At 45.0% G+C, this 26882-nt stretch overlaps 1 protein-coding gene across 1 annotated transcript in view; it reads left to right on the top strand.

Annotated features, from left to right (window-relative positions):
- Positions 1-946: 946 nt before the first annotated feature.
- PLCB2 (phospholipase C beta 2) overlaps positions 947-26882 on the top strand; it is a 59118-nt gene continuing 33182 nt past the window's right edge. Inside the window, exons 1-7 of the mRNA XM_019552204.1 lie at positions 947-2139; positions 6138-6215; positions 9572-9640; positions 18837-18977; positions 19502-19581; positions 20246-20299; positions 23175-23250. Of these exons, the coding sequence (XP_019407749.1) occupies positions 2056-2139; positions 6138-6215; positions 9572-9640; positions 18837-18977; positions 19502-19581; positions 20246-20299; positions 23175-23250 (582 nt within the window). The 5' untranslated portion in view covers positions 947-2055. The remainder of the gene's footprint in view (positions 2140-6137; positions 6216-9571; positions 9641-18836; positions 18978-19501; positions 19582-20245; positions 20300-23174; positions 23251-26882) is intronic.

The following is a 26882-nucleotide window of genomic DNA, read 5'->3' on the forward strand; positions in this document are numbered from 1 at the left end:
GTGGGTCAGGAGGCCTACTGACACTTCCAAATTGGAAGAACTGACCCTGGTAACAATCTTTTAAAGCTGTTAGCTTTTGTTTTGACTTTCTCCTCTGCAGCGGAAACCTGTCCCACTATTGCTTCAGTTTTTGCTGCCAGTTATACCAGGAGCACCCTCTACAGTGAATGTCACCTAAACGTTTCCATATAAAATGGATCAGTGAAGTTTGGGAGTGCCCCGAACAATCCTGTTCATAGCCTTGCACAATTTTTTGAGCTAGTTTTGTGCATGGTGAAATGATTATCTGGAAGGGTGTGTTAAGCTTGGGAGGGGACTGCATTGGCATTTTACTGCGAAAATGCCAAAATGTTCTTTGTGAATAATGGGAGGGTTCCCACCCTAGTACACACTTTCTTTTTCTTATCCACCCTTTCCATACAATGCTTATTTTATTCTATGTTCTTCTTTCCTGCCCCTCACAACTTTTTGGCTGAAGGCTGGCTGAAAGTAGATCACAATCTCAATTGCTACAGCTTGATTTTCATAGATGGGAACTGCTATGAAATCCCAGCTCACATATGGAAATTGCTTTTGATGGGGAGCTTGCTGCAGTAAACCTGCTGTTTATTTTATTCAAACAAGGCTAAAAGCCTCCAACCCCCCCTATTCCAGTTGCACATACTCCACTCCTACCGAGCTGCCAATGCACCTCTGCTTCTGCTGACGGAAGTGCCCCTTCCCCTCCCACCTTCTGTATTTAGCACAGAGGCCCTTCAACTCTTTGTGTTTCCAGCTGTGGGGAAGGCACTCCACCTGCACTGTGCTGTTAATATCCTGGCACCCCCTGTAAAGAGAGAGTCTCACCTTTACATGCCCTCTGGTCTATGAATCTGTCCAGTGAAGTGCTTTTAGAGGTTCTCCACTAGACCCAGGGGTTTTGCCTTTCAGAGATGCCAGTGGGCATTTTTTTCTTTCAGTCTGTGGTGTTCACACCTGTTCTACAAATCTTCCCCTGAGGTTAAAGTTAAAAAAACCCGAAAATATACAGGAATGCCTGGTGAAGGTTGATTTGCTCTATCAGGTTTTGCATCAAACCCATTATTGTCACATGGCTTGGGCTCAAATCTAGGATTCAGTTGACTTGAAAGGGTAATGAACTTTAATGAAACTCATACTGAACCTAGCCAGAGAATCTATCTGTGGCCAGAAATTGCTGTAATAATCACTTTGATTTTTGTGCTGTGATAAGCACTCTTGAAGTTTCCCCCTGCTTAAAAGAGAAATGACCTGAACTAGGAAAGGCAATTTAGAAGACAAGGTGTTTCATGGGTCTGTGACCTGGGTTCAATTCCTAGCTCAGCCACATATTAAATATGTGATCTTGGCCTGGTCATTTCAACTACCCTGTGCCTCAGGTATCCTGTTGGTGCAACAGAAATAATAGTTCTCTACTTTGTAGATGTCATTGTGAAAATAAGTCTGTTAAAAATTGTACAATCCTGAAGCCCATGTAAGTAGAATACGAACTGTGCTACACATGAGTCCTTTGCCCTGGGTGAGTGGTCCAGAATGCGTTTGGGGCTGACTGCACATGGTGAGGTTGCTCGTGTCTTGGTATGGGGCTCTGATAAAATAGTTTAACAACTGGTTGGTTGGCAGAGCCTGCATTTGTCAAAGAGAGAATTTTAAGGAAGTCCTACTCCGGAAGTATCTGCTTAGAGCTGAATTTCAGTAGTGCAGAGTACTAAGGAGCACGTCTCTTCTGGAGTGCGTTTGCATCTCAGGTAGACTTTCCTCTTCCAAAAAAAGCTTCATCTTCATGTTCGTGTGCTGGGATCCACCTGCTTGTTTGGAGACATACTGATTTGCAATGCAGATTAGTAGCGCCTCTCTTGCCTGGCCGAGCTATCCCTAAGTTTTTTGCTGGGATATAAGAGGTTGTTTGCTTCTTGATGCCGATGCTAGCTGCAACAGAAAGCACCATGTAAGAGGCAGAAGAAGAGAAAGGGCCAAGAAAGAGGAACCTCCTTGCTGTCATCCCTTCTGCTATCTGAGGGTCAGGCTTGGCGAAGAATGTCGATGCTTACGCCCATCCTGAAGGCCCCCGAGGTGAAGGAGTACCTCTGCAAGGGCGAGCGCTTCATCAAGTGGGACGATGTGAGTACCTGGGCTACCACTGGGCTTTTCTGCATGTGCCGTGTATATAAAAGAGCATCAAGTTTTCCCTGTACTTTCCAGAAGTCTGGAAGCCCAGATACATGCCCATATGTATGTGCAGTGATGCTGATCTGTACATGTAAGAGAGGACCATGTGAGTGTGCATGTATGTGCTGTGTGCATGGGTAAGTGACAGTGTGAGTTTCTTGGTGCTGCAGATGATGCACAGAGGGGAAAGGGGTATGGGAGGAGGAAAGCTAGATGGCTACATGTATATTGATATAGGTGATGTGGATATCTTCATGTGTATGACTTCATTGTGGAGGTAGTGGGTAACAAACCCTGACCCTCAACCTGTGTCTTGGCTCCTGAGGAACTTCTCTGTTGGTCCAATCAGAGTCCCATGGATTAGTCTTGGTAAAGAAGGGCTATCACTGCAGCTATGCTGCTTGTTCTTGAGACAAAGGAAGTAAGTGCTTGGTATTGTACAACTCCCTGTGGCAAGAGGACCCTGCACTCAGAGGCCATCAGCAGAGTTAGCCAGAATAGAGTTCTCAGGAGCTCAAGCAGAAAGGCTCTCCAATGTTGTAGAAGGAGGGAAAATCAGCCTTGAATCTCTTCCCCTTCTAACCCTATTGCTAAAGGCAGTTAACAAATCTGGCAGATGATGCTCTTTTCTCTTCTGGCCCTGTTCATAACCAGAGTGCTGGGGTTAGCCCATGAGCCTCAAAATCCACACAAGATGTAGGGTCCAAGCTCAGATAGGTCAGAAGCTGCTGGCTTATCCAGCCGACCACAGGGTCTTTTTGTCTGAGTTCTCCAATGAGAACCCGTCATAACAGGGAGCAGAAATCCTGGAGCTGGAAGGGAGGAGGAAGCTCTCCCTTGAGTCTAGCAGTCAATTATCACTATCTGCCAGGAAGGCAAAATGTGGCTGCTGCCAGTATTGCCACAGGAATAGAACAGGGCCTGTAGAACAGGGGGATGCTATGGGTGTATGGTAGTTGGCTAGCTCCACAAAAAAGCGTTTTACACAGTACTGAAAAAGAGGTTCATTTAAAACATTTCAGTGTAGAAAGTAATGGTGGGCTATTAAAGTGGATGCAGAACTGGGGTGGAAACAATGGGCACAAGCTAGTGGAAGCAGTAAGAGATGGAGGTGGTGGCTGATAATATGCAATAAATCAATGACTTGCAATGACAACCTAGCAGCAGTTGGGGAAGCAGGTGTGTAGCATTTGGAGGAAAACAAATGGTGCTGAGCAATTTACTACAGAATCTGAAAGAGAATGATGCCAGGGCTCAGTGGAACATACCCTCTTAAACAGGATTGCTGCTGGCCCAGTTTTCTTGTGGTTTCCTTGAGCAGCACGAACAGGAATTTTGTTTCTTAGAGTTCTGTTAGCTAAACTGATTTGTCTGTTAGCTAAACTGATTCATCTGTCCCTTGGGTTTCGGGTGCCCATCTTAAGAACTCAGACCTGATTTTAAGTACTTCTCTTGGAGTTGCTGAGTGCTTAGTGTCTCCACAATTAAAGTGTCTCAAGCAGAACCTCCCAAAACTGAACTCTTAAATCAGAGACAACTTCTGAAAATACTGTCCTCAGTCCCTAAAAAGTCAACAGCCTGGTCCTTCAGGGGAAAATCACCTCTCTGGGACTGGGATATTCCATTTGCATTGCTCCATCTCATCATTCTTTCCTGTTCCAGGGGTGTGGAAAGCTGCCAAAGTAAATGTCTAGACAGCTTGGGCTGAAGCATTGCCAGTGGGCTAGTGATGCTTGTTTTTTCAGGTCCTTCTCATTGTCGGCAGTGAATTTAAGACCCAGCTACCTTGTTCTGGGCAGATCCAAAACCTTCAGGCAATCACTCATTTCAGCTGGATTTTGTAGCCTCTGCTTTCTCAATACTGGGCTGCACAGAGTGCTAAAGAAAGCCTTTGGAACAGTCCAGGCTAGACACAAGAAAACATAATTACCTGTATATGGAAAATGCCTGCTCCCTTCATTAAGATGGATATTATTTTTAGTATTCTCAGCTAACTGCAGTGACCCTCAGTGGCCTTTTAGTATGTTCAGCTGACCCAACAAGTGCAATGGAGACCTTATGTTTTCCCTTTCTAGGATAGTGCTTTGTTGAATTAGACTGTAGTCTCTGTGGGGCAGGCACTGGCTTTATTCTGTGGTTTGTACAGTGTCCAGCTCAGGAGGACTGCAGTCCAGATTAGGGAGCATGGGTGCTACTGTAATCTTGATGATACCTAGCTATTGCATCTATCTTAGAGACCACTTCAAAGCCACAGCTACCACAGAATATGATTGCCCGCCTCTGAAGGAGAGCAGGCAAATATAATCCCAGGCTTGTCATTCAGACATGTCTGTGTTCTGCTTTGGCTCCCAGTTGCCTTATGAGTGCAAGTGGAGGTGCTGGTTTTCATCTAAAAAACTCCAAATGGCCTGGCTAAGCTATGTCCAGGTTTCCTGTTGGGCCACATCACAGCAGTGATTTTTCACAGCTCTGACTCTGCTCATAGGATTCAACTGTAGGCCAAGAGCATCAGGGGGTTTGAATGGAGAATCCTTGTCCCTGGAATTTACCGTCTGCCTGCTATGGTGTCACAGACCAACCTGGAGAACAGTCAGGTTTTTTCTTCCTTTGAGGCAGTAGTGAGAGGGCAGGAGACACAGGGATGAGTATGATTTGTGTCAATACCCAACAAGAGCTTGCAGTACTTTCTGTAATTTTCAAGTTCTCCGCAACGGTGGTACCCTGAGCTAAACTGAGCAAACATAGCTGTAACTAGTGTGACTTCTTCTGGACAAGAAGGGGGTGGTGCTTCCTCGTGATGAAGTCCCCACATGATTTTAAAAGGCTGTTTTGTGGGAGAAGAAGGGAAGACTGGGCCACATCTCTGGGGGAAGCTTGCCATGCTCAGCCATAGCACTTTCATACATGCCTGCCTTCTAAAGAAGCAGCAGTGTAGCTGCACTAATTGACCTTTTATTCAGCACTTCTAATTAGCCCACCCCAAATTCCATGCAGACAACCTGTGAAGAGCAATGCAGCATGCTTAGGAGTTCTGCTGCCAGGCATGGTGCAGTACTAGGATCATGGTCAGTGGCATCCTCATTTGTATTTAAGTGCCACAGCTACTCTTCCAGCCTGCAGCGATGACTTAACGGAACAAACTAGAAGCTATGGGTGCCAAATAGGAGTGCATATGTGTCTGCATGAGCTTTCTCCCTAATGCAGAATAGGAGAGGTAGCAGGCAGTGAAAGGAGAAGGGAATGGAGTGTGAAAAAGCATAGCAGACATATTGTTCTTGTGGCTGCTTGCAGATGTGAGGGGGAAAAAAACCCCAGCACTATATTTTAAAATCAGCGCACTCTGTGCCTAGCCCAGCACATGCCCAGAAGAGGCAATACATTAGTTACACCTGGCTTCCCCATTATCTGTAAAGATTGGGTGCATTAGTAGGGCTTTCCTGGCACGTTTATTTAATAGCTGATTGAATCAGCTTTAGCTAAAAGTGCCAAAGAACCCTGCTGAAGTGCCCATTGACGCAGGTCTGCAGGGTTTGTAATGCACTGCTGCTTTCAGTAGAGTGGGATTGGGGGGAGGATGTTCCACATCTGTCAGGACCCACAGTGTTTAGTCCCCATGCAAGATGCCAAACCTGGGGATTTAAGTGCCTTAGAAGTGATACAGGTCATAATGGCAACCCATACTTCCCTCACAGCCCTGTCAGTGTGCATCAGCTTTGATCTTGAGGAGCTCTTCCCTACCACACTGAACAAATCTGTACAGATTAACCTTCACAGCCCCTGACTCTGAGCCACTGGAGATGAATTGAATCATCCATCTGATTTACTTAAACCACAGAATAGCCAGGAAATGATTCACTAGGCCTGGGTGGCATTTGAATGGGGAACCCTACATCCCATGATGTGTTCTCTGAGTCATGGAAACCTAACTTTCTTTCTTCTGGTTTTGCCAGGAAACTACAAGTGCATCTCCTGTGATTCTCCGAGTGGACCCAAAGGGTTTTTACTTATACTGGACCTATCAGAGCATGGTAAGTGCTAAGATTTCACAGCCTAGTCACTGAAGTTCAAGTGGAGCTTGTTAAAAAAATAACGCTCACAGCAAAGAGGTAGATATCCCATTGTAGAAAGAAACATCACAGAAAGAATCTCAGCTATTGCCATTTATTTATCAGACAATCCATGGGCAGCTTCAGGAAAGAGCTGCAAGTTGAGCCATAGACAAATCAGGTGAGCGAACAGTATCTTTTCTGTCTATCACATTGATATTTTGAACCTACATAGCTTGCAATAACCATGCATCTCAAAGCAGGTCTACAAAGGCAAGTGAAAATTAATATACCTTTTTTACCACATAGGCTGAATAAATGGTTCTAAGTGAGAAAATGGCAGATTTGAGAACAGAGTCTAGCTGCCAGTACACAGGTACACCCATAATGCATCCCAGGCAGCTCTGGACTCTTCTGTAACTACGTCCTATGCTTGTTCTTTTTAGACCTGATCTTGCATTAAACAAACTGGAGAGGGACAAAGGTGATAGACAGAAGATGTTAAAGTAGGAGAGAAGTTGGATTCTCTAAGGCTAAGCTGGTACACACTGTTGACCCTCGTATGGGTTCTGAGAACCAAGAAAGGGTCAAAGTGCCAATCCCACCAAATTAAAGACTCACAGCATAAGAATATCTAAATGTTTAATAGCAAATTCAATAACAAAAGGTAGAAAAGATACAGATGACCAAAAGGCACAGATAAGGTGTATCAAGCACATGATTAAAATTTAAAAAGCACGTTTATCTCAAGGCATAAAAATCTTATTGGTATTTGAAAACAAATTAATCTTAACATTTCTAAGTCTTGAAGTCTTAAAAAGCCTCTAACAAGTGGCTGTTCTTTTAGGGAAGGGACCTTCTTACCTAGGTTTCAAAACTAAGTCTCTAAATAGTACTAACCAGGCAAGTGGCAGTTCAGCAAGAACCATAGTTCAGGAGTGAAAAGGAAAAACACCAAAGTGGTATTTATACTCTGTGGCTTGGCTAAAATATTAAAAAAACACCTTACTAAGTAATTTAAAGGGATAAAAGCATTCCTAATCGGCACTACTCATTAATATCCGTATTCCTATTCTTATTCTCTCTATAAGCATTATTTTATCTAAAATTAGCCTTGTCTATCATCAGACCACTAAGTGTACTCAAGGTGACCTCGTAATCTTTACCCTAGTTTTCATTCCCTCCATTTTACTCAAGCTTCCTAAAATGGTTCACACCTTGCAGCTTTCTCTCACCTGAGCATATCCTTTGCCCTTTCTCCTTTTAGCAAAACTATAGTTTAAGCGGACACAGGTAACTGAACTATCATTAAAAAAGCTTAAGGCCTACAATGGTCTACATCAGAGAGTGAGAGGCAAAGCAAGGGGAAGGAATGATGGGCATACTAGGTCAGAAGGGTGAATTATTTCCTAAGAACTGGGCTGGAACAAAGGGAGGCTGGCAGTCTGGAGGTGGAAGGCTTCGCTTGCTTACTTCTGCTTTTGAGAGCTGTGGCTCAGCTGCACTTCCTCCTTCTGACCTACATAATGAGAAGGCAAGACAGATAAAGAGACAAAACAGTAATGCTACAGAGTGGTACCATCAGGGACTCCTGGGGGACCATTAGTACCATCTCTGTAACAATGAATTATTTTACAGGGCTTGCCAGCTGTGACAGTAAGCTTCTTTGCAGCAGCACCTCTTGAATTGCAGCAGTGTGAGACACGGAGTCAAGAGCAGCAGTAGCAACTTGTGCTTACCGTGTACCTCTATTGCATGTGTACTCTTTTCCACTGCACATCTCATTTTTAAATATCTGTCATTCCCTTAGCCCAGTCTCAGAAACAGAGCTGTACGGAAGTACTCCAGGATGTGTACTCCTTCCTGTCGATGTGTACTCCTTCCTGTCCTGCTGCAGCAGCAGGCTGGGGGGCCGAGGGGTAGCTCTGGAGTGCTTTACTCCACTTTTGTAAACCTAAGAAGCTGCGTGAACCTCCCAAAAATGGGAGATGTATGGTTTCCAGTTTTTTCTGAGCACCTTATTGGTGTTATCAAAATACACCCAGAGAAAACAGCGGCAGCTTGAATTGCTGGTAAGAAGTAAGACTCTAGTCAGGTGACTAATTTTACTATGAAATGCAGCAAGAGTGGATTAGCATCTAGAATAAACCATCTGGTAGCAGCATAGGGCAGCTGCCTGCTTTACATCCCAGGAAAAGTATTTGATTGGCACTTCTCTCACTGCAGGAGAGCATCTGCAGGCAGAGTAAGGGCTCACAAGGCTTCTAGGCAAGCTAACAGGGCTGCTAGAGGTAGCTGGTTAGCTGGCTGATGGCAATATGTGGGGTGATATGGGCCACGTTATGAGCTGTATGACGGGGCAAACTGGTGGGCTAATACAGCTGGAGATGGGCATGAATGGGAGGCCTAGGTGATTGGCAGAATAGCATTGATGGGGACATTACTCACTGATGAGCAAGAGGCAGGTTCAGGACATTGGAAATAGGCAACCAATAAGGATAGGCATATGTTGCCTTCTTGGTGGCTAACCAAGTTACCCTGCATACACAACCCACTCACCACCACCCCCAAAAAAATAATGTGAATTCCAAGTCCAGCAACCAGTGTCTGGCATCAGCTTAGGGCTGTGGAAGTGAGACAATGCAATGTTAGTGTGGGATGGGTTATGCTAATTAGCAAATTGAACTTTTGAGTGTGCCCAGTGTGAGCTAGATGTTTCCACAAATCTGAGCAGGTTCTGACTGAGTTGAAAGCTTACTCCGTTAACAGAGCACTGTGGTTTTCTTCCTGGATGCCTGCTGTGCCTTACCCATCCTGTTATGTGTTTCCAGGACTTTGTGCTGATTCCCTGTGTCTGGTTAATGGCATTTTACTGAACAACATTCCAGCCAACTCAGTCTCTGCCCTTCCATCCTACCATTAGGGCAAGTTTGTGGCCTGTCCTTAAACGATTGTGTAAGGTGCTGTCATCTCTCACAGTGCAGGAGACTGGGGCAACTGCAGCCTTTGTGAGATATGGTCCCTAGACAGGGTGGCCTGCCAGGCCCTCCAGTGTAGTCTTATACTTTGCCCCATCACCCCCAAAAGCTAAGAGGTGGAGTCACAGACCAATACCACATCTGTGCTGGCCAGCAGAGCCAGCCACCTTCTACAGTGTTGCCACTGCATAAAGAGCTCTGCCATTGCTGCTGCTTCCAGTGGGGAGGTTCAGTTCCTCACTGCTTCCAGGGAAAAGCTGTGGCTAAGGCCTGCCAGAGACCCCTTGAGACCTTCTCTTCCCACTTGCTCTACTTTTTCCTCCCATTGCCATCATCCTCCTTGGTGTTTTTCTTTTGCAGGACATGGAAATTCTGGATATAACCAGCATCCGAGACACCCGAATAGGGAAATTTGCCAAGATCCCCAAGGTGAGTCTATGGCTCCTTTCTGTCATAAGCTAAGCCCTGAGCAGAGCACAGGTTAGTGTTTGTGGGGAACAGGAGTTTCCAAGCTGTGATGTGTATGAGTGTATATGGAAAGTGGTGTGACAAAAGCCGCTAACAAAAAACAAGCCTGTCCTTTTCAAACACACAGTCACTGTAAACATGCCCTGTAGCAGGCAGGAAGATGCCCAAGAAGCAAAAATGACTTCCTTGGCTGCAAATGACACTGCCTGACGAGACAACCATAGTAGTTTTATTTAGCAGTGTGCTGTATGAGGTGGCTGCTCAGCAAGCAGCGTACGTTCTGCTGGCACACAGCTGCCTGGCTTTCTGCTTGTGCCCAGCTGCACTGCCTGAACTACTGAGGCAAATTACAGTGGTCCATATCCCACTGCCAGAGCTTCTCTTATATGATAAATGCATACAAGGGTGGCTCAAACTGGCTGCAAAACCTGCAGTCACTGGGAGCCCTGTGCTATGTAGACGCTTCACCTTTAAGAGATTTTCAATTTTTCTGCTTGCAGGGTGAGTTGTTTTAAGGACACTTGTGCTTAAGCTCTTGTCTCAGGTGTGATTTAAGCTTCCTGAAGCAAAAGGGGTTAAGTGGTATCTCAGTCAATTGACTTTTATTTTTTGAGTATTGGAGTTACTGTTCTGCATTCTGAGAAGCTGACTACTGTTCTGCAGCTGTTTATCAGAAATAGTATTCGTGTTTTTGTTTTCAACTTCCCCTTCCATGGCAGAAACAGAAAGGTAGAAATGAGGATGGAATGTGAAAAGACACACAAGAGAACAAAGATAAAATGACTACGAGCAGGGGCTGATCCAAAGGGGGTGCAGTGGCACAGCTGCATCACCCTTTCAGACTGGACCGTGCTGCTAGAATCTCTGGGAACTTCAGAAAAGAATCCGCAAAGCAGAAGAGAGCCTCCCCTTCCCCTCTGTGCTCAGAGGCACGTCCCCTCCCCACCCTTTTCCTTCATCTCCCACCTGCTATGCTGCTTTCCCTGCTGTACAAAAATGTTATGCTGGCTTAAGCATCCCTACAACCAACAGCTGCAGATGCATAAATCTTGTGGTTTAGGATTTTCATTTGAAAAAGGGGCAGGGGGGAATGGAGTTCACCAAATAATCATGCTATTGAGTGTTGGAAGTCTGGTGTTGAAGACAGTCAAAAACAATTTCATAATAGGGTGCTGTCTAGGTATGGAAGACTACCTTAAGGCTGTGTTTCAAAGGATTACCAATGATGTACTGCAGGAGTGCACAGTGTTGTCCATGCAGATGACATCCTAATAGCCAAGAGAAATTCAGAGGACAATGCCACAATATGGCTTTACATTAACAAATATAAATATGCTTTTTCATATTCAGGTTTTTGATTGAGGCGTTTTGTAGATGCAGAAGGGATACCACCCACTAAAAGTGATGGCAAAGAGTAATGTCTGGATTGGACCCATAGGCTCCAGATTGCTTAAAGATTAGGCACCTAGCCCCAGAAGGGTGATTCAAAGAAACAATGAGATGCCTGGACTCAATTTCTGTGCAGCCAACAGAAAAAGCTGGGCTTCTGGTAAAGATGATTCAAAGAGCTTGGACACAGACTGGGGAGTTGCCTTGGGCTGATCAGTGGGAAATGCCAATGTAGGAGTGTGTCTGGACTCCTGCCTGCCCCTGGAACTTACTTGCTTAACTCAGCATTGCACACTAGGTGCCTGCATTCATTCAGGATCCAAAGCCGCAGGTTGTCTTTTAAGGGTAGGTGTCTAACTGAGAAGAAAGAGCGGTTGCTGGTGCCCACCAGTTCACCATACCTGTCAGGTTAGAGCACTCCAATGTGGCAGGGGATAGATGAGAATCCTGCTGTATTTTTATTTGTTGTTCCCTAATCCAGTGACTCTCTGGTGTAATAAACAGTCCCAGAGGGAGAGCATGGACCCCAGATCTTCATTTAGGCTGAGTGCCCTAAGCAGTAGTCAGGTTCCTTCTTCTTCTGGCCCAAGCAATCATTCAGCCCAGCTGTCCAGCTTCTATAGGAAGACATATTGAGCACCCCAGCCCAGCCCACTCCATACCCTGCTAGATAGAGCAATTTTCCTGAAAAGTGAGAGACTTGGGCAAACACTAAGTTGTTACATTGCCACTTCCATGACTTGGTCTTTTGAATGTTGGGTTTTTTTTCTTTTTCCCCTTTTTTCCTTTCCAAGTACCTGAACTCAGTGTTGGTGTGTATGAAGTGTGCTTTGAAAATGTCTACCAGCTTTGGCTCCTCTGAGAATTTAGGTGAAGATTAGGCATTGATCTGCCTTGTGTCTGCTCTATAATGGAGCTGAGGTGGGAGCTAAGAATCCAGGTACTCAGAGCAGGTATTTCTGGGTATGTGAGGAAGCCTTATTTTATGTGATTAAGGCTGTTGCATTCCTGAATGTGAGCAATGAGCCAGTTAAGAAACACGATGAGTCTTGTGGCCACTGGAGTTGGGATAGTCATGATCACTTTTTCTGACTTAAAATCTGCCTTAGTGTAGTTTATCAGATTAGATCTGACCCAGCAGCTATTAAGTATTACAGAATATGTCAGAGCTTCAGTCATTTCTGGCCATGTGAAACTGTTACGGAAGGTTCACCCCAAATCTGTCAATACTAATCAGCCCCAGGTCTGCCTCTGCCATGTTACAGTGAAAAATACATAGTACATACTCTGCAGGGTTTCCTACATAAGGTAGATATTGCTGGTATATTGCTGCATGGGGGGATAAACTAGGAAACAGAAGTAGATATTAGGAACTGTGATATATGTTGTACGGGTGAAGGGGGAGATAATGGAGAGACGTAGTTATAATTACAAGATGGGGCTCCTGGCATTTAATAAAAATGTTTTGGTTTTCTTTGGCCGGAGACGGGAGGTGGCCCCAGAAAATAATTGAGGATAGAAGAGAACGCTTCTGTGCAAGGCAAGATCCTAGCAGGATAAGTGTTGTCTTGTTTCAGTTCCTCTCCCTGAGGAACATTACTGAGCATAACAAATTCACTGATTTCCCATAAGGTAAAACTGTGATTTAGCTTTTGCATGGAGATTGTTTTTAAGAAGTTTACAGGGGAGCAGTGTGATGTATTATGGAAAACAGTGCTGTGGCTTTGAAATGTACCTTCTACTTCAGGTCACAGGGCTGCATGGTAGCATGTGATCATCAAGTCCTCCTTTTTAGTTTCAGCTAGGATTCAAGGTCCTTGCAACAGAGGGGGTTAAAAGGTTTCTCCATGAGAAGGTTTTAGGTTGCAAGTGTTGGGAGTTCTTGTTCTACACACTAAGAAAATCAAGTTGTTTTGCAGCTGCCTCAGAGAAGGAACTTTCCTATTTTTGCTTTTAACTTCTCTGCATATGGTAAGAGCATACCACAAAGGGCCCCTGCACAGGAAGCTGTGACAGAGCAAGCTCTCCTTCCGCATGTACTCCAGGCCCTGAAGAGCCTGGGAGGCAGGAGTCCATAGGAAAGTCTTCCTGCCTCTTTAGGGGGGTCAAGGAAAGGGAGTGTCCCATCAGGGCCATTGGATAAAAGCCTGGGTACAAGACTAGGGAGAATCATGTGGCTCCTCTGAAATCAGCTGGCTGCAGTTTGAGTTTTCTCCTAACAGGGAAGCAGCCATGGGCTCATTGCCATTTGTCCAGCATTTAAAACATATAAGGGATTTGGAGGGGAAGCCAAGCAGCAAGATAGCTCCTTGGTCATTCTCTGTCCCTCCTACCTAGGGAACATTGATGTCAACAGCATTAGAGGGGTTGTAGATTATACATTATCAGGTGGAGCCCATGACAAGCACATATTCTTCATGGGCCCCACAGAGGGAAGCAAAGTGACTTGCTCAAGGTTACCCAGGATATCAGGGGCAAGAAAGGGCATGGAAACCAAGTCTCCCAAGTTCTGACCTCCTGGACAATCCTTCCTCCCCAAGAGGCCTTCAGAAGCTGAATTTGCCTAATGCCCAGGGAAGGCCCTACCCACATTCAGCCAAGCCCCTTCAACATCCTTGTCCCCCACCTCTACATCACATTGCTTCAGTGTGAATTCATGTTAGTGCATATGCAACCCCCAGGGCTCCCACTTGCAGTTTTGAATGTGTACATCTGAAAACACCCCCTACCCCGCACCAAACACATCTTCTCCCTATTAATGGCAATATCTTGTTTCCTCTGAGAACTACTCCTGATATTTTGTATTTTCCTTGATTTACACTATATGCAAACACAGGTGGGGTGAGCTTTGGCTCAGGTTCAACACTAATACGGACAAGAATTAGCAGCAACTTTGAATGCAAATTCAACAAGATAAAAATGTCACTGAATGCAGTTCAGCAGCATGCCAGAGCATTTTAAGAAGTTATTTGTAAGCCATTTGTTTTAATTTGAGTAACATGAAAAACATAAATAACAATAGTGGCTGTTTCACTTTGTTTCTTTTTGCTGCACTGCCTGACAGATGTTATAATTAATGCTGGTTGGGAACTTCCTGTGAAAGGTTTTTCATTTGAAAACAATTGATTTTCATTAAAACAAAAACTTGTCATGGCCTAGCACCTGTTTTGATGAAACTTGCTTCCCAAATCCAGAATGGGATTTCTGATCACAAGGATAGAGACAGGTCCCAGCAGAGCCAGTAGTCTAGTAGATGAAGCACTCTGCCAGAACAAAGACTTAAATATCTGTTTCTCACAGCCAAGTCACCTGGCATAATCTTATTGTGATGCCTGTACCCCCAGACTATTGACTTTTTGTCTCTCTCTTTCTCATTTATATGCCAACATTTTGAATAATCATGGTGTCATTCTGCTTCCAAATAAATGTTGAACCATTAACATTTTTCATGAAACAGAATTCTTATTTTCTGGTTACTCCTCCTTATAATCAAACATTTTTGGCTTCCATAGGTATTTATTTTAATACAATCCAGAAATACTTGACACAGTTAATAGTTAAACTGTTAAGGCCTGAAATATACTTGCATTAAGCAGATGTTCACATGTGGTATTTCAGACACCCATTGTTCACAAGGTGAACAGTGCTGTGTACATGAACCAATAAAGGTTGGGATTCACTAGCATTAGAAAGTGTTTCATATTGTCCATGGGATAGCTCAAAGTGCTATAAAGAGTTCTTTCTACGCATTGGATTAGAAAGTGGCAAAGCAATGACTGTAAACACAGTACCACCTAATTATGGAGGTAAAACAGACTTGGGTTTAGCATCTCAGATGGAGGGCAACAACTTGAGCTGTGGAATAGCTTGTACATCTGCATGAGACACTGACTGCGCAGTAGCTCATTACTACTGGACAGTCATGTCTTGTGGCAGGAAGCATGATGCAATGCGACTGTGCAGTAGTAACAAGCTACCATGTAGTTAGCCTCACCCAAAATCTGTTTGACAACACTACTGCACAATAACTCCAGTACAAAATGACTGTGCATAATGACTGTTCAGTCAGCATCTCGTGTAGACATGGCCACTGAGTATTTTCAGCAGTGGGTACAAATGCAGTCTTTAGATTGGACAGGACTTGAACAACCCACAAGCTGTAGGCCCAAAAGGGGTGACTTATTACTGAAGACTATGCAGGCACACACTCCTGTGAATGCGAGAGATGCAAGCTTATGTCCATAATCCATAGACTCATTTTCAAAGGCAAAGGGAAAATAAGGAGCACTGTTGAATGGAGGTTGATTTTTGTTGCTTTGGGTTATGGTTGCTGCATGTCCCCCACTCCTGTGAGTCTGAATTTTAGCCTGAAATGGCAGAAGAAGCTACTAATGGTGGTAGGGCCAGAATCCTTGGTTCTAATCCGTGAACCTACTTATGGCCGATTCTAGAGACATGGCAGGGTTTTCTTGTGAACCGTGATGTGTGTCCCACTCTGTTCTCCAGCTCCCATACTGCTAGAAGGACCATTTCCCTCAGCTGTCTGGCAGCTGCCTATGCTCTCAGAGCGATAAAGTGTTGTAAGGATTTTGAGCTACAAGCCCTGAGTACAGTTGGCATCAGGACAGCTTTCACCAAATCAAGAAGTAGGGAAAACCCAACAATAAGCCTCATTATATACTATTAAGGCAGCGCTAACTTCAAGAGCATGAGTTTTAGATCTACTCCTGGGCTTGACTTTTCCTTGGACATGATCAGCACAGATTCCCCTGTTATGTTATGAAGCTAGTACCCTGTGACTGCTCTACATAAATACCATGGCATAGACAGCATGGAGTGTCATTATAACAAACCAAGTATCATTCGGAGTGTGTCTGAAGAACACCTCTGCTTGGTGCTATATTGTGAGTGCAGGCATATCTTTGGTTGCCATTTTTTTCCTGCTGTTTCATGTGAAGAAAGGCTCTTCTCACTGCCTTTTGCACTAGGCACTGTGTTCTGCTTTGGTTTGGTTTGGGTTTTTGCTCATATTTGCATTAGAGAATTTGCTTACCTGGCTTCTGAATCTGGTTTGTACAGGTGACGGTATTAGGGAAATCAAGTGAATAGGAAAAGAAGGGAGATCAGAGCTTGTAGATGAATTACTGTGGTGATTGCTTTTTGAAGGGCAACTGTAAAGTCTGTTTCTACTGTTCCATTTTCTGTGGGGTTTCACTTGTAGTCTGTCCTATCCTGTGCTATCCTCCTTTGAAGGGGGCAGCCTCTATTTTTACATTGCAGTTGCAATATGACATAATCTCGTTGTGGTGTGAAACTGCACTATGATATGCTCAAGTTTTATCGCACTATGATTAGAGAGTGTAGTCTGAGCTCTCAATACCTTTCATTAGGTACCCTAGGGCCTCCATCATTATTAGATTAGAGTGCCTCACCAGTGCCAATTGATTTAGCTTCATAAAATGCTTTAGAGGGATATAATTCCCGCTAAACAGATGAGAAACTGAGGGTTTATCTGTGCTGCATCAATGACATGTCTTGGGGAGGATGGGTCTGCCCACATGCACCAGAGTCATTCCCTGACCCCAGCCCCCACTCCACCAGGGTGACATAATATCAAGACATTGAAAATGCTCCACGTGGCGATTTTGCGTAGCAGAGCAGATGCATGAAGGTAGCAGCTCTGTGTGACAAAGCATCCAGTTTGCCAAGACTCTGCTGTGAACCACAGAAAGTCTACACTAGTGATAAGCAACACAAAATTACAGGGGAGGAAGGGGAGGAGGGGACAGTGCGTAACAAATACAGGAAATGTGTTCAACTGCAATTTCTCTATTGTTTTGGCTTCATGATTTACTGTGTTGGAGTTAAATACTGTGGACAATCATCATCAGGTCTGTGGGATGCATTAAAGTCCTAATATAAAATCCCATATTATTGCTCCTTGTGATGAAGATCAATGAGGTGTACTGATCCCATTGAGACCCATCTGTGTAAGCAATAGTGAAAAGGAAAATGGGTGTATGTGGTTGGATGGGTGTATGTGTGTAGGCATGCGCTATATACCTCTTTAAAAAAACCGAGGATGAAACAAAACTACTATACTATGTTAGAGATTCATCCTTTCTCATAAAACAAATGAGCTCTCTGAGTGACTTTTCCAACTATGTTGCATAGCCTTAACTCTCCCCTCATTTAAAGGCACTTACGGTATTCTGATTTTTTGCCCCATGTGAAGAGCTGCTTTCCTCTTGAAAGAAGCATATGTTGTTTACATGGTCCTGGGGTGAAGTCTAGCTTGTGTATCTTTCTCTAAAGATGCCTGTTTATTACATACAGACTCATTTATATTTTGAATAGTCTTGAAATCCATAAAAACACAACTGAAAAGAACTGAAATGAACCATCCTGTAATATATAGTGCCATAGGTGCATATTTGCATTATACAAGCATTTAAGAGCTGCTGGTGCTGAGGTGTTTTGAAACTAAGGCATTACAAGTACAAATGAGATTTGAATTGCCAAGTAATAGCAGAGATTTGAATTGCCATAGAATACAAGCAGATATTTGCATATGTTTTCCAATAAATTAAATTCAGAGGTGAGCGTAAGTGACTCTACAAAAGTCCAATGTGTTACAACTCACCTTCTTCCACTTACAAGGTGCAATATTTTACTCAGATTGCTTAGACCCCCATCCCCTTAAATATTCCCTTTGAAAATAGCTTACTGTACTCACGGTACTGATTAGATATTTAACAAGCTGTTTAGCAAGATGCAGCAAGAATTCTTTGGGCCTGTTCTATTCCCTCTGAAATTTGTGCTAGTTTTTAAGTGGCTTCAAGAGAACCAAGGTGAGTCTTTGTCCAGCTGTGGCTGGAGATCTACATTCATATAATGACTTTAGTGCATTAATTTCATCCTTTTCTTTTAAATTTCCTGTTTTGTTAAGAGCAGTATCCATTGCTTCAGCATTTGAGCACCTCACAGCTGGGAGACTTCATACAGTAATGCCAAATAACTACATGAGATTCTGTAAAAATCAATATTTCCCACACAAACATGGTCCAGTAATTAGCTATTGGTTTGACCAGTAAGGAAAGCCTGACACTTAGCAGGCTCGAGCTCTGGAGAGGGGATGGAACAGATTAGAGGCGAGGGAAGGACTAGCTTTGGAACTAGCCACCGGCAGTGTATGCCACTGAAGAGATTCCAACCACTGGCACAGGACAGTGGGGAGAGTCTATCTTTCAGATTACTAGGTCCTAGGCTATATAGAGCTTTAAACAGCATAACCCACAGCGTGAATTGCATTGCAGATAGATGATGATTTAGTGTTTGGATTAAAACTCACAGCAGTAATCTGGTGTTCGGGCCATTTATTAGGTATGTGGGGGAGTGGTCTAATGATGCTGATGAACCTTGCATTAGCAGTGTCTATCTCACTACATGTCAGCATGCCAGGCTGTTACATCTGCAGGGTCTTGACGTTTGGGATGTAAATCTTGCAAGAAAAAGAATTATCCTGAGATCTCTAGTGTGTGCCTGAGTGAAATCCCAAGTTGCTAGAGCAATCCATCTGGCCTTCCATATTCCTGCTTGACCCAAGAAATGCAGGACCTACCATAAAGAAGACCATCTAAGCCTCGTCCAACCACCAAAGAGGTTCACTGATTTTGGTTAGGGGAGAAGGCTTTTTGTGTGTGAGTTTGCTTGATACCTACCATTGATTCACATCTATTTGGGAATGACTGTGTACTCTCCTTTGCAGAGCCAGAAGCTCCGAGAGGTTTTTAACCTGGATTTTCCAGACAACAACTTCCTGCTCAAGACTCTGACTATCGTGTCCGGCCCTGACCTGGTGGATCTCACCTTCCATAACTTTGTCTCCTACAAAGAAAATGTTGGCAAGGTATCCCTAGGCTGAGGGAAATGGGCCACCAGGCACATCCCAGAGTCATGGCACGGGGCAAAGTGGTGTTTGTATAGCTGGGAAGTGTTAGTGCAGCTGACGAGCTCGCTAGCAGCGAGAGAGAAGGGTAGGGTTCCAGTGAGAGAAAGAAATACAGTGCCCCAAGCTCCAAGCTGGAGTCCCTGCAAGCAGAAATGCAAATGGAGAAAATAGGGTGCATCTGCTGATTTACTTCATCCTCATCCCCCCTGAAGTTAACATAGATTAACAGAGAGCTGAGGGAGATGGGCAAGCGAATTCTAACTTGCATTATAAGCCTGTGGCAGAAAACAGGAGTGTGAAATTAGTTCCACCCTATCCAGGTAGTTGTTAGAGACCAGCAAATGAGCAGTGCTTCTTGTTGTAGACAAAACCTGGGCTAGGGCAGACATCTGGCACCATTCAGACTGAGGTGCTCTAGGTGTTAGTTTTTGCAGTCTTCTTACATCTCATTGCTTCAGCAATTTGCTATGGTTTGTTCCTAGAGCTGGGCTGAGGATATCCTGGCCATCGTTAAACACCCGCTTACATACAATGCTTCTCGTTACACCTTCCTGGAGAAAATGTAAGTGGCTTCCAATTAATACTGTTCTTCAGACCTGCAGCCTGTTGCTTCTTCTGCTTTTGTCTGTAAAGGCAACAATGTCCATGCAGACTCCTGGCAGTCACCTGCTCCTACAGCTCAGCTACAAATCCTTTGTCTGAACTCAAGTACCTAAAGAACAACTGTAATGCCAGCAGGTGAACTAATCATCACTGGTGATGATGACTAGCACCCAAGTGCTTGGGAAGCCAGGCAAGAACATGCTCAGCATTAGAGAAAAGCAGTGCAATCCCCAGGTGTAATGTATGGGTAAGATGCCCATCAGCATCACAGCTCTAACCCTGAGGAGTGATGCATCTGTCTTCCAAGATAGTAATAATTTAACTGGCCACTAAAGAGAAATAATTAACGATAATAACCTATTTGAGGTGTTTCTCAGGCATCAAGCATGTAGGGTGCTGCCAGTCTAGCTTTCACTCCCTCCTTCAGCCCTTTCTCTCCCTCCCACCAACTTCTGCTTATGGGGTAAAATTGCAGTTTGCAGTCCGCTGGGACACTGCATGGTAACTAATGCCCAAATATTTTTCTCAGTCTGTCGAACCACATTCTCCTCCTTGAGCCCTGACACACATAGCTTGGGAACATTACACAAGTGTATTCTTGACCTCCCTGCTCTTTTTCATAGACTGGTGAAGCTGAAGATGCAGCTCAACTCAGAAGGGAAAATTCCTGTCAGAAAGTGAGTATAGGAATTTACATCTTATCACAGACCTGGTCAGGTCAAAGGTAGAGTGGGTGGGTGAGGTCAGACTCTGCCTGATGTTCCACCTGCACCCAGAAGTCTTGACCTGAACATTTTGGCCCTACCCTGAGAGGTGGGGATGGAAACTTCTGACTCATGGCTGCTTCCCAAGGGGAGGATGGGATACTGGTGTCAAGGAGTAGCCTATGTCTCTCTGTTCTTGCCACTGCAGCAAGAGAAAGTCCCAAGCCACTGAGATTATGCCACTGAATAAAGATATTGATACAAAACCTGGCATGATCTGGGCTGTGTGACACCTTACTCATTGGGATATTATTTTGCAAATCTAAGCCTAAGGCTGGATAAGATCCAGGTGTCATTTTAGCTTTGCCCAAAAAATGGTTAAGAGGTTTTGGTTTTGGTCTGTATATGAATAACAGCTTTCTGCCTGATTGACAGCAGCAATGTCAAGCCCATTTCTTGCTGACTTCTATTATAAACACGCACAGTCTCTGGAGGCTCCCCCAGTTTTGTAGCATAATGGCTCCACTGAGTTTGTCCACATTCTTCTGGAATTGCACCAATATGAGTGTGTGTAGCATGGACTCTCAAGGCTGCATTCTTCCCTGTGATAGAACTAGTGTTGGTGCAAGGACACAGGAGGAGTAACTTTTACTCCTCTTTTCTGAGAGCCAGACTAGTTTGCCTCCTCTTTTAGGCCTCCCTCAACTTTTTGATTCAGCTAAGATGTGCTGGGGTGCACCACTGCTCCAGCTCTTCCACCTTGTGCTAACACTGTGACTCCCCTGGTGGTCTGCAATGCGCCTTCCTGTAGATGGTGTATGATGCTGATTCTGTACCTCTCATAGAAAACTTTCCAGTCTAGAGATATTCTTAGGAGAAGCCTTATGACCCCTTTGAACGTGTGTAGCTGGTACAGTGCAGAAGGGCTGAAGTGAAGGATTAAATTCTCCTGTTTGCATATATATTCTTCTATATTAACAATAAGGCAGCACAATCATTGCATTTATGGGGCCATACTAGGAGCTTAAAATTGCTCTGCCTTTGGCTTTGTGCCTTGCTATAACACCACACGAGGCAAGTGCTAATCATTTGGAATAAATGCAGTACCTGCTGTGTGTTATATTGCTTCATTCTTACCAGCAGAATCTGTGCCAGCTACCCATTTCACTGAATGGCTGATCATTATTCCCTAATAATTAAAACAAAAAAAACTGCCCCAGAAATTCAATCTGTCAGAAACCATCACATGTATCAACAGGCTTTTAAAAATGTATAGTCCCTTAATTAATTAATAACCCTAGGGAAGAGTTCTTTAAATCAATCTTTAAATGAAATCGGCCAGTGTTAATACAGGGAGAAAACAGTTTGTTCCTCAAATAACAAGCTTTAAAAAAATTGTGTTTGCATATTGTACTTCTCCCAAATGTCCAACAGCAGCCTGGACTCCACTCTTTAAAGGGAGTGGAGGTAAGGTGCTCTCTATAAAACATTGCCTCACTACGGGTGCAGACACAAGAATTTTTGGAGCCCTCTCAAAAGGGCAGCAACTGATATATTTTAATTGTTATGTGTGAACGAGCTGAGAGTGAGTCAAATGCAGTAAAACTGCTCCAGCAAATGTTGAAATACAGACTAAAAACCAAGTGTTCGAAAGTGCTTAGGCACCTACACATGTAGGCAGGAGCTTAGTGGGATTTCCAAAACTGCCTTGGCCTAGCGGCTTTTGAAGATCTCATTCAGCGTTTTCCTGAATCCTGAGGCATAGAAATATGTTTAAAAATCTAGCCCCAAGTCACTGCAGTTCTTGCCATGATAGCCACTTGGTGACCGATATAAAATTAATCTGTTGAGTTCAGTCCCCTTCTCGTTTCACACACCACCACATTTAACACATTATTGTTACCCTTGTTGGCTTTTAGCAGCCAAAAGGCCCCAACAGCTGAACAGACATGAAATCTGAATTAACCTTTGTGAGAGGGACACTGTTGCTGCCTGTACTGCACTGTTTTCATTAAAGCAGGATGAGATGATATTTAACTGTTAAGTTATTTTTATTTTAATGTTATGTAGCACGGCAGTAGGGACCCACAGTAATCTGAGCCCACTGGAGTCTGTCTGCCCTCACTGTCTGGTACCTTTCTTTTCAAAATGGAAGTTGTTTGGACTTCGGCAGCAACAGTTCATATCCATACATTGCAGTAGCCCCTTTGCACACGTGTCAAATTTGCTCTCTGTTTGCATAAAGGATTTTGGTCTGCTGGACAGACTAGTCTAGCACAGCTCACTAGCAGCAAATATATAGAGAAAAAAAAGCTTTCAATTCAGTACAAAGCCAAATTCATCCCTAATTGACAATGGCTATTGCCTTTGACAGCAGGATGCATGGCCCCATGGTGGAAAGTGTTTCATAGCAAGGTTGTGGCACAAGGCAGCCACATGCTCCTGGATACTATGGACCTGTCAATGGTCAGTGGAAATCCAAAATGGGGCAGGACTAGGCAATGAGACGGGGTGGTTTATGCTAGTCCAGTGTGTCCCCATTATAGCCAACAGCAAGAGGGCTGCTAGAAGATCTCCAGCTAGTCTTTCATGATGGAACCTCTGGACTAAAAGCAGCAGAAGAGATACTGCCTGTGAAATACTAGGCCAAGCGATTGGAACATGTCTCTCTGAGTATCTGTTCTCTCACTCCATGACCCAGTTTTGCAATGCACCCTCTTATCCATATCTCACATTGTCCTAGCCCATCTCAGGGTTTGCACCTCCCAGGTCCCCTACCCATGCTCCCTGACTGCTTTTCCTATATTGCTTTACAACATTTTGCTCTAACTGCCCTTTTTTCTCTCAGCATTTTTCAGATGTTTCCTGCAGACAGGAAAAGGGTAGAAGGAGCTTTAAGTGCCTGTCACCTTCCAAAGGGCAAGGTGAGTATTTCATTATGGTCAAAATTCTCCATAACTTCAGAAAAATGTATTCACTGCCACTGCCCTCTTGACAGTGTTACTGTTATCCATGAAGAGAATAATTATCCATCCCCTCTGACACTATATAGAGTCAGAGAGTTATAGAGAAGAAGGGTTGGAATGGACCTCCAGAGGTCATCTAGTTCAACCCTCTCATCTCTATCCGAAGAACCCCATACAAACCATAATCCATACTCTACATAAGAGTACCATAAAACCTGCCACAGGTAACATGGGGGAACCACAGCAGCCAATGACCTGCTTTTATAAAATGCTGTCAATATAGGCTCAAGAGGTCCTGGGTAAAGGGCCATGTCCCCTGCTACAGAGGAAGGCAAAAACCTCCACAGTCCATACCAATCCAACTGTGGGGTAAAATTCCTTCCTGACCCCAAATATAGCAATCAGTTTGACCCTGAATCGAGGAGCAAAACCCTCTAGGCAGAAACCTCTGACTTTGATCCCAGCAGGAGCATTGGCACACTCCAGTCAAAGTCCACAGCCTTGGCTGTAGTCAATACCCAGGGCCTCTGAGAAAGACTTAAAAACACCGTGGCATATAGCACAAAAGGGGCAGGGGCAACCAGTAAAGCTCAGAAGCATGGGAAATAGCCATGGTAGAACACAGGCATAAGCACATCTAGATCATCTCTGACTAGTGGCTGGCCAACCTCTTCTTGAACATCTTGAGTGATGGAGAGTCCACAGCTTCTCTAGGCAGTCTGTCCACTGCCTTACAGTTTTAACAATGAAGAAGTTTTTCCAAATATCTACATTAAATTTACTTTGCTGGAACTTCAAGCCATTGGTCTACATCAGGGGTGGGCAAAATATGGCCTGCAGACCATTCTATTTGGTCCACAAGACCCCTAAATAATTTAGAAAGTTAATATTTATCTGCCCTTGGCTGTCTGTCAAAGATGACAGCTGCTGGGGAAGTAGGACCCAGCGGGAGCTGGTGGCAGAACTAGCCACAGCAGCAAGTGTGGCCTGGTGCCGCCCTCGTCCCCACCATACATCCCAGCCAGAAGCCTCTGCCTAACACAGGCTGCTGGAGGCTTCTGGTTTTGGACTGTTGCTGCCCCCTCATTCTAAGGGAAATACAGATAAGAAGGAGGGAGGGAGGTGGGCAGAGGAGGAGTGTGGGTAATTGCCCCAGGTCTCAGGGCCGGCCAGGCTGGCTCCTGCAGTCCTGGGAACCACATGGTACCAGCAGGCATGCAGGGGGAAGCAGGGAAATGGCTGCAGCAGGTGTGGGGAAGAGGCAGTGAGCAGGTGCACACAGCACAGCACAGCAACAGCCAGGTAGGAGGAAGGGGCCTGACCAATGCACCAGGGCCAGCACCAGAAGGACCCAGAGTGGGGCAGCAGGAGCACAGGGCCCAGGGTGCCAGGCACTCTATGGATCCAGAGTGGCTCCCTCCTACCCCCACTTGAGCAGCACAGCCCAGCTCCATAGAGCCCCTGGCAGCCTGGCTCCATGCTCCTGCCGCCCCACTCTGGGCCTCGCCAGCGTTGACCCTGGGGCACTGGCCCAGGTCCCACTCTCCTGTCCAGCTGTTGCTGCGCTCTATGCACCTTCTCACTACCCCTTCCCCTGGCTGCCACTGCCATTTCCCTGTTCCCCCCTGCCCGCTGTGCTCTGGCACCATGTGGTTCCCAGCTGCAGCGTTGGGACTGCAGGCACAGGTGGGACATGGTGCTGGAGCAGCAGGGGTGGGGGAAGTGGCAGGAGAAAGGCAGCAGTGGCAGATGGAGGGCAAGTGGCAGCAAGCAGGAGCACAGGTCCACACTGGTGCCCTGGGGCCAGGAGTGGCAGAAACGCAGAGCCTGGGCTTGCAGGAGCACTGGTGGGGTATCTGCCTGCTGCAGGGGTGAGCTGTGGGCAAACCCTCCCCCTCCATGCAAGCCACAACCCTCCCTAGCCACCCTTCCCCCACACACTCAAAGCCCCCCACAAAACCCATACCCACCCACACCCCACACACCCACATACAACCCCTGCCCCACACCCCACATACCCACAAACCTATGCCCATTCTCCTGCCCACACCCCCCACATATACAAGAGTAAGACTTCATTTTAAGCTATTGTACAATCACCTCTATGTACACTACACAAATGCATGTAAATCAGGACAAAAATATGTTTTGAAATCAAATTAATGTACATAGTACATGTTTGATTTTTAGAATATAATTTGGTATTTTTCTGGTTCAGAGATGGCAAAACCCCTTGCTGAAAGGAGTAATTCCCGGGGGCAAGGGGAGGGACTTCTGGTGGCAAAGGTCAGGGGTTAGCGGGCAAAACTTTTGGTCCCAAGATGGTGACCAGGGGGTGGGGCACCTGTCAAGGGGTGGGGCTACCCATGCAGCCCTCAGTGGCTTGCCCAAACTCAGTAAGCAGCCCTCCACCCAAAATAATTGCTCGCCCCTGGGCTGCATCCTCCTGTCTGCAGCTAGAGAGAAAAGGTCATTTCCCTCTTCCTCATTGGCAGCTCTTCAGTTATTTGAAGACTGCCATCATGTCAAGTCTTAAGTGCCTTTTCCACAGCTGAACATACCTAGCTCCTTCAGCTCTCCTCATATGCTGCTCTCCAAGCCCTTTATCATCTTTGTTGACTGCGTGTAGACCCTTTCTAACTTCTCCACATCCTTTTTAAAATGTGGAGCCCAGAACTGTACACAGTACTTCAATGAGGCCTAACTAGCGCTGAACAGACAGGCACTATCATTTCCTGTGTTTTGCACCTAAGTCTTCTACTGATGCAGCCCAAAACCACATTCACCTTTTGTGTGGTTGCCTCGCACTGCAGACTTATAATGAGTTTGTAATCGATCCACCAAGACTCACAAGTTCTTTTCCATAGTGCTACAATCCAGCCAGGTGTCACCCATTTTATATTTGTGTTTTTGATTATTCCTCCTGAGGTGTAGCACTTTGCATTTGTCTGCATCGAGCTTCATCCTGTTAACTGTAGCCCAACTTTCCAATCTGTCAAGAACCTTCTAATAGCACTCACATTCTCCAACGCAATCACAATCCTTCCCAGTTTTGTGTCATCTGCAAACTTGCTTCAAGAAGCTTTGTGTGCCAACATCCAAAACATTAAAAAACACAGTGAACAGCATTGGGTCCAGTACAGACTCCTGTGGGACTGCACTTGAAACCTCCTGTCATTTCTGATATAGACCAGTTCAAAATTACTCGTTGTTTGCAGCTATTGATCCAGTTATCTGTCTACCTTATAGTAGTTTTATCCAGTCCACATTTTTCCAATTTGTTATGAGAAGGTCATGTGAGACCTTGTCAGAATTCATACCACTTCGTAGCACCACCCTGGCATTAGATCTGCCAAGTCTCGCAGCAGGTCAGTGGCAATTTCAGGACGATAATCCTGGTCTTCTGAATCCCAAACCAGTGTATTGTCCCCTAACCACTCTGCCTCCCTGACCAACACCAAGCTACAGTCACACAACTGCACCCCTGAAGTAACTTCGTATAGACTTTTCTCAGCAGCCTTATGACTTTTCCTTGGGTGCTCTGCCTACTAAGGGGGTGTAGGTTGTAGCCATGTTGGTCTAAGGACATA

The sequence above is a fragment of the Crocodylus porosus genome, unplaced genomic scaffold, assembly GCF_001723895.1.
Source record: "Crocodylus porosus isolate Cpor-Errol unplaced genomic scaffold, CroPor_comp1, whole genome shotgun sequence".
Classification (NCBI taxonomy): domain Eukaryota; kingdom Metazoa; phylum Chordata; order Crocodylia; family Crocodylidae; genus Crocodylus; species Crocodylus porosus.